The sequence below is a fragment of the Staurois parvus genome, unplaced genomic scaffold, assembly GCF_062004578.1.
Source record: "Staurois parvus isolate SC_StPar_1 unplaced genomic scaffold, SC_StPar_1.0 ptg001087l, whole genome shotgun sequence".
NCBI classification, from domain to species: Eukaryota; Metazoa; Chordata; class Amphibia; order Anura; family Ranidae; genus Staurois; species Staurois parvus.
In genome coordinates this window covers 404,993-412,087 of record NW_028318883.1, presented here as the reverse complement: position 1 = coordinate 412,087, position 7,095 = coordinate 404,993, and the positions used below count along the sequence as shown (strand labels likewise).

At 42.4% G+C, this 7,095-nt stretch overlaps 1 protein-coding gene across 1 annotated transcript in view; it reads right to left on the bottom strand.

Annotated features, from left to right (window-relative positions):
* Positions 1-629: 629 nt before the first annotated feature.
* VAPB (VAMP associated protein B and C) overlaps positions 630-7,095 on the bottom strand; it is a 45,761-nt gene continuing 39,295 nt past the window's right edge. Inside the window, exons 5-6 of the mRNA XM_089658634.1 lie at positions 5,656-5,832; positions 630-3,243 (exon numbers count right to left, since the gene is read on the bottom strand). Coding sequence (XP_089514760.1) covers positions 3,085-3,243; positions 5,656-5,832 — 336 coding nt within the window. The 3' untranslated portion in view covers positions 630-3,084. The remainder of the gene's footprint in view (positions 3,244-5,655; positions 5,833-7,095) is intronic.

Below are 7,095 nucleotides of genomic sequence, written 5' to 3'. Positions count from 1 at the left end.
CTGAAAGTGGTAGTTTCCTGGCTGCTATACTGACCCCTCTGGAATTATTTTGAGTCACTGCCCTAGAAGAAGTAAACTGACAGAACCTTTTTGTTCTAGGTCAGCGGCTCAGCAGAGCAGCCAGGCACTTACAATTTTCAGAAGGGACTCCGCAATATCCTGTACTTATCACACGCCAGGATAACATTGATATTGAACTTGACCTGGCCGAAAAACATTTCTAAAATGTATTGCTGAAGTGCAGCACTTTGTAGTACCTGCAGTCTTCAGATCGGTCCTTGTGGATCGTCAAATCAAGTTGTACACAGAGTGTTGGATTTAATCACTCCCTACCAAATACCCAAACCTCAGAGGCAGGGCTTAGCATAAGGGGAGGGACTAACTTTGGGCATGGGCGAGTCCAGTCTGAACCCAAGATCCAAGGAATATCTGCAGCAATACAGAAACTTTCCAGAAGAGTAGCAGTGGTACTTATGGACACTACACTTTAGCACTGTTACCAGCTTTTAGAGTTCAGGTTTACTTTCCATGCAGCATTGTGTTAAGGTTTCATTTATGTTTTGTTAGCTAAACTACATGTCAGGATCAATTAGACAGACCAGAGAAAAACACAAAAAAAAAATCTGAGATATTTTTGAAAGATTTAATTTACAGCAGGGACTCCTAACGGGGGGTTGGTTATATAACTGTATTCCCAATAATTTTTTTCAACTTTTTTTTGAAACTGTAGATATAAAATGGTAAAGTCTGATGTTTAACAAGACCCAAGAGATCATTTCCAAGACAGCTGAATATTTTTTTTTTTTTTTTTTTGAAGTTTTCACACACATATGGAACACACAAAGAAAAAAAACCCCAACAGATCTAGACGATGAAATCCAAGGTGTATATTGAGGTGTGTGTGTCATACATCCACACACGTACATATATGTGTTTATCCACATCAACACCTAAAGGTCACCTAAACAATAAAGTCCAAAGATATAGTTAGCGTGGGGTAAACGACTAACAATGGAGCTTTATGTGGAATTAAAGGGGTTGTGAAATAACGAAAATTCCTTCCAACACTGAATGTTAGTAAAATGCCAGGTTTAAATGAGGGGTATAGCAGAACCCTGGCAGAAACAGATTTCTTTTTTTTTTTTAAACAGCATTATACTGCATTTTGCTCAAATGCTCTCTTGTACAGCCAAACACAAAATGAACAAGCAGCATGTAATCTGATCCTAAGAGCATTACAATCTAGCATACATACTACTGGCTAGCCTATGTGCCTTGCTTTTTTCCCCCAAAAAATACAGATGTCCCTATTCTCTCTTCTGAATCTGGCACATCACATACTTGCAGGGCACAAGTCGAGGACCCAATGATCTATGAGTATGTAGAGATGCAATAACAAAACAAAAACAAAAAGAGGGACGAGCATTGATGAGAGAAAAAAAACAAAAAAAACACACATCTGCTCGCCATAATACTAACTCTTAACCTTAATAGTTACCTACAAAAATTCCTTTAAGAGGACAGTTATTGTGAAGAACTGATGCAAGTTAAAGGATGGAAATTTTAGGGTTCAACTAAGAGTATACTGTTGGTGCTTTAAGAAATACTTATTGAAGCCTAAATTCTTCCATAACCGGCCCGTTTCAGTGACTTCAAAATGCACCGTGGCAGTCAGGCTGCCTGATAATGTGTGCATCCGCTATCAACCGCCCATCACCAGCAGCTGGAAAACGCACAGAAGCATGGCCTCCCATCAACTGCCTAAATTATGAGTTTGATCTCAGTGAAATATTCTGAATAAAACACTTGCGAAGAGGCAGACGCTGGCTGGTTCAATTCATCTACATTGAATTTAGGTAAACATTCAGCTTAAGTTCCCAGCTGCGCCCACCATGCTTTAGGCCACGTGAGATACTCAACTGCTCTTGCCCGCTCTGGATCCCCCATGGGTAGAACTGGCAAACCCAGCAGGAGGTTAGATTTAGTAGTGAATATATTTAATGCAGTTAATCGTTGCTTGTTCTACTTCACCTAGCCAGACAGAATTGAAGGATGAGAGGAAAGGGAAACAGCCAGGATCTCAAACACTGCAAGAAAAAAAAAAGAAAAAAAAAGGCCATAGGATATTACACACTAACATTGGCCCAATCTCAACATTTTTTTTTTGGATGGACTAGCATTTATACATGTTCAGACAGCTTAGAAACAACTATTCTTGAGTCTACCACTTGGTCCCTTTTCAGATACAATTCTGTAGCACCCCACGTTCAATATTAAGAGACAGTATCAGATACAAGAGGCGATCACTGTACAACACAGCCTTCATCTATCAGTAAGTACAGCCAAGGAGGACTGCATGCAACCAAAGCAACACAGCTCTGTACTACACAACCTTGGCAATTGCAATGCCCACAAAGGTTCCTGAACTGGATGGCCTACCCTACCAGAAAAAAAAACAAAAAAAAAAACAGAAACACGACGGGCTTTGTGCAAATCCGAGCAGGCGTAAGATGGGCTGGACAACTCAGGAACGCTGGCACATGGGTTTCATTAATCATGAGCAGCAAGAAAGATTTATTTTATTTATATATGTATATATGTATATATTTAAGAAAGTGAATCACCCCCACCCCCACTCCCTCCCCAACCCCAACTACTGAACACTGGAGATGCAATGGCACCACCTAGAGATATCTTTCAGGAGAGATGGACATTTTTTCAGGACTTTTTGTTTTCTTAAAAGAGGTAAACCAGAAACACTTATCCGGAACTTTAAAAGTGTTTTTTTTTTTTCTTCTTTAAAATGACATTTTACAGTACGACGTTTTTGAAGAATTAGTCGTGACGTTACAGAATCGATCATGGTCTTGCTAATGAATTGTTCTGTACAACTGATCGGACCCTAGAAGCGAAAAAAAAAGTTAGCGGGAACGAACGTAAAAGGCAGGACCTGTGAAGTGTGGTACGGTTTTTGTTTTTTTCTCGTTATGAATAAATTTAATTTTCTTGCTAAACCATCAACAGTATGATTTTTTTTTTTTTAATTTTTTTGTTTTCTTTCGCTCTCGTTAAAGCATGCTCCGTCTACAAGACCACTTTCCCTACAATGACGCCAATGATGAAGAACACAACGATTATAGCGAGTATCCGGTTATTTAGGCCTTCCTCTTTTACAAGGCTAGAGGATGTAGAGCCGGGGTTACTGGAGATCGGGCTCTTTCTCATCCTTGGTCCTTCTTCCTCCTGCCAAAAGAAAGAAAAGAGAGGGGTTACTGTACCACCTAGTGGACAAAGATGGGAATCACAGCCTATAAAAGTATACCCAAATTTATAGTTCACCTAATTTTTTTTTTCTAAGGAGCCTGAAGAGTAATCTCAGGCTCCTGCAGACTTTTAGAATAACTGTCTGCCTGTACTTCGTACGTGCAGGAAGTTACCTGAGAGCAGGAAGAATCAATGAACTTCAACAGTGATCACCAGCGCAATGGGACTTATAGGCATTCATTCACAGGAAGCTGTGACTGAATGATGCAGCCATGTGGGCTGAGACCCACTCGGCCATGTTGTTTTTAAACAATACGTTCACCTTTTAACAAAAAATAATAAAAGCACATTTTTTTTTTAGAGTAAAAAGTGCATCTACTATTTCTTTGTTTTGAGAGCCTGTAAAGCATTTCACCAGTGATCAGCAGGAAGTCGGTCCTGAATATGGATGTAACATGTTACAAAAGGTGAACTTATCCTTTAAATTCTGGCAGCGGGTGTGGAGAAAGGATCTCCTACCTGATGTCTGAGGCAGGGAGGGATCAGGGATGAAGGGTGCAGATGCTGGTTGATGGTACCCTAAAAACATATCCTTTAAAGTGGTTGTAAAGGCTCAAGGTTTTTTACCTTCACGCATTCTATGCATGAAGGTAAAAAACCTTCTGTGTGCAGCAGCTCCCCCCACCCCCCCAATACTTACCTGAGCCCCATCGAGATCCATCAATGTGCACGACAGCCTCGGCTGTCCCAGGTCTCTGCCTCCGTAGTGGCTGAGACAGCAAGCAGGAGCCATTGGCTCATGCTGCTGTCAATCATAGCCAGTCAGCCAATGGTTTAGGGGGGGGGGGGTGCAAGCCACAGCTCTGCGTGTGAATGGACACATGGAGCAGTGGGTGCCCCATAGCAAGCTGCTTGCTGTGGGGGAACAGGAGGGAGGGGCCAAGAGAGCCTGTGGGGGGGCAAGCCGCAGCTCTGCGTGTGAATGAACACATGGAGCAGCGGGTGCCCCATAGCAAGCTGCTTGCTGTAGGGACACCCGACAGGAGAGAGGGGCCAGGAGAGCCTGCGGGGGGGGGGCAAGCTGCAGCTCCGCGTGTGAATGGACACATGGAGCAGTGGGTGTCCCATAGCAAGCTGCTTGCTGTGGGGTCACCTGACAGGAGGGAGGGGCCAGGAGAGGCTGCGGGGGACCCGAGGAGTATCCAGGCTGCTCTGTGCAAAACCACTGCACAAAGCAGGTAAGTATGACATGCTTGTTATTTGACAAAAAAAAAAAAAAAAGAAACAACCTTTGGTATCATTTTAATTTCCTGTCCCAGAACAGAAATAGATGAAAATCTCCCTCTAAGGTGTCACGGAAACAAGTATCCCCACTGACAAACAGAGAGAATGAATCTCCCCAGTTGTGAACAAAAAAAAGTGAAAAAATCTCAGAAGGGTTCTAACTTTTTCATGCTCAATACAGAAAAAGTCCTGGCTACTGATACACTATAATTCCCAATTGAAGAATTATATTTTTGTTCCCTTTACAGTCCTCTCCATTTGTATATGTTCATAGATTTATTCTTTTGGGTATACCTTATACCTTTTTCTCTTAGTAGGAATGCACTTCTTGCTATCCTACTCCAATGCTCTATGATGGCACTGATGAGCCAAGGCCAAAGCCCTATCACAGCCGTAATGCTAAGAATAAGAGGGGGTCTGTCACATTACAGAGTACTTAGGGTAGTGTGGTCAGATGCTGTCCTGGCGGACTGGCCATTCATATTTAAGCAATGAACAGCTTTAACAGAAGAGGACTTATAATTTCATATATATATTTCATTTTATTATAATACTTTGGATTGATATAATAATTTTTTAGATATTTTTTCTGCGCTGTTTTTTTGGTTAAAATATTTTTTGGTGTGGGTTTGCACTGATGAGCAGCAGCATTTATTTGTTTATTTGTCTAATTTTGGCACTGGTGATTTATGTATAAGAAGGTGAATGGTATTGCGAGTGACATAATTCTAGTTGTCAGTACATCTACCTGACCGATGATCTATTTCTGCGAGTTCAATTGGCAACTCAAAGCTTACACGAGGCTTTCCTTTGGTCTAGGTGGCTAAACCGAGTGGCAGGGGAGCAAAAGGAAGTACGGCAAGTAGAAGCTACCGGGGAGTCGGGTGTTCCTTTCACTTTAAAGGTTAATCAACAGACTAAAAAGTGAAATACTATTTACCAGTTTCAGGTTTTTCTTGGTTTTGAATGTTCCTTCTCGGTGTTATGGATGGCAAACTAACCATGAAACCCAGACATGCTCATATTCTGTCCACATTTACAGACTGCATTCCTATAGGACCCCCTTAGCCATCCAGGCCTCACATAGAGCGATGGGAAATATCTTACCTTAAACGGTTTGCTCTCCTCCCGTAGCCTCTGGATTTCGGTCTGCAGCCTTTTGTTATCGTCTAACACCTTCTTATACTCGGAGTCATCCAAACTGGAGCTAAAGGATTTGAACATGGTAGTGGATTCTGTCTTTGTTACACTGCTAGATATAGTCTTGTTTATTTCCCCTTCATGCTGAAATACAAGACAAAGACAAAATGAACTAGCTGCATGGACTGAGAAAAGGTGAAAAATAATTATTTATTTCAGGTACTTATATAGCGCCGTCAATTTACGCAGCACTTTACATATATATATTGTACATTCACATCAGTCCCTAACCCTCAAGGGGCGTACAATCTAAGGTTCCTAACTCACATTCATACATATACATACTAGAGCCAATTTAGACAGGAGCCAATTCACCTACCAGCATGTCTTTGGAGTGTGGGAGGAAAGCGGAGTACTCGGATGAAACCCACACAGGCACAGAGAGAACATGCAAACTCCAGGCAGTTGGTGCCGTGGTTGGGATTTGAACCAACAACCCTAGTAGTGCCAGGCAGGAGTGATAACCATTTAGCCACTGTGCTGCCACTCCACTTTCCCAGTATTGGACATTGGGGGGGTGGGGGGTTTACAAGCTAAGGTCTATAGCTCCCATCCATACATACACATACTAGGGCCAATTTAGACAGGGGCCAATTCACCTACCAGCATGTCTTTGGAGTGTGGGAGGAAACCGGAGTACCCAGAGGAAACCCACGCAGGCATAGGGAGAACATGCAAACTCCAGGCAGGAGGTGCCGTGACTGGGATTCAAACCAACGACCCTAGTACTGCCAGGCGGAAGTGCATTCATACATACACATACTAGGGCCAATTTAGACAGGATCCAATTAACCTACCAGCATGTCTTTGGAGTGTGGGAGGAAACTGAAGTACCCGCAGGCACAGGGAGAACATGCAAACTCCAGGCAGGTGGTGCCATGGTTGGGATTAGAACCAACGACCTTAGTACTGCCAGGGGGAAGTGCTAACCATTTAGCCAGTAAATAAGGAATACAATGCTGAGGATATGAACAGAGGCTATGATTTTTTGCTCTCTGGAGAGCTGTGTGCACTTGTGACTAAAACAGAAAGTGAAGTCAAGCTAAAAATTTTCAGCTTTGCAGCTATCACAGGAATAAAAGTTGAGGGGAAATCTTCGTCAAGGACACCTGTTCCACCAATAGGGAATTTCCACTCACTTTTTGTCTTCTCCATGGAAAGCAGGTGAGGAGAAGGCAGTATATCGTTGACATAGACAACAAAAGGTAATAACTAGGGATGCACCGATATCATTTTTTTTTTTTTTGTATTGGTGAGTGCGAGTACCAATACTTTCAGTTAAGTACTCGTCGATACAGATTACAAACACTCTGCGGTGCGATTTGTGTTAATGGGCTCAGATAGCAC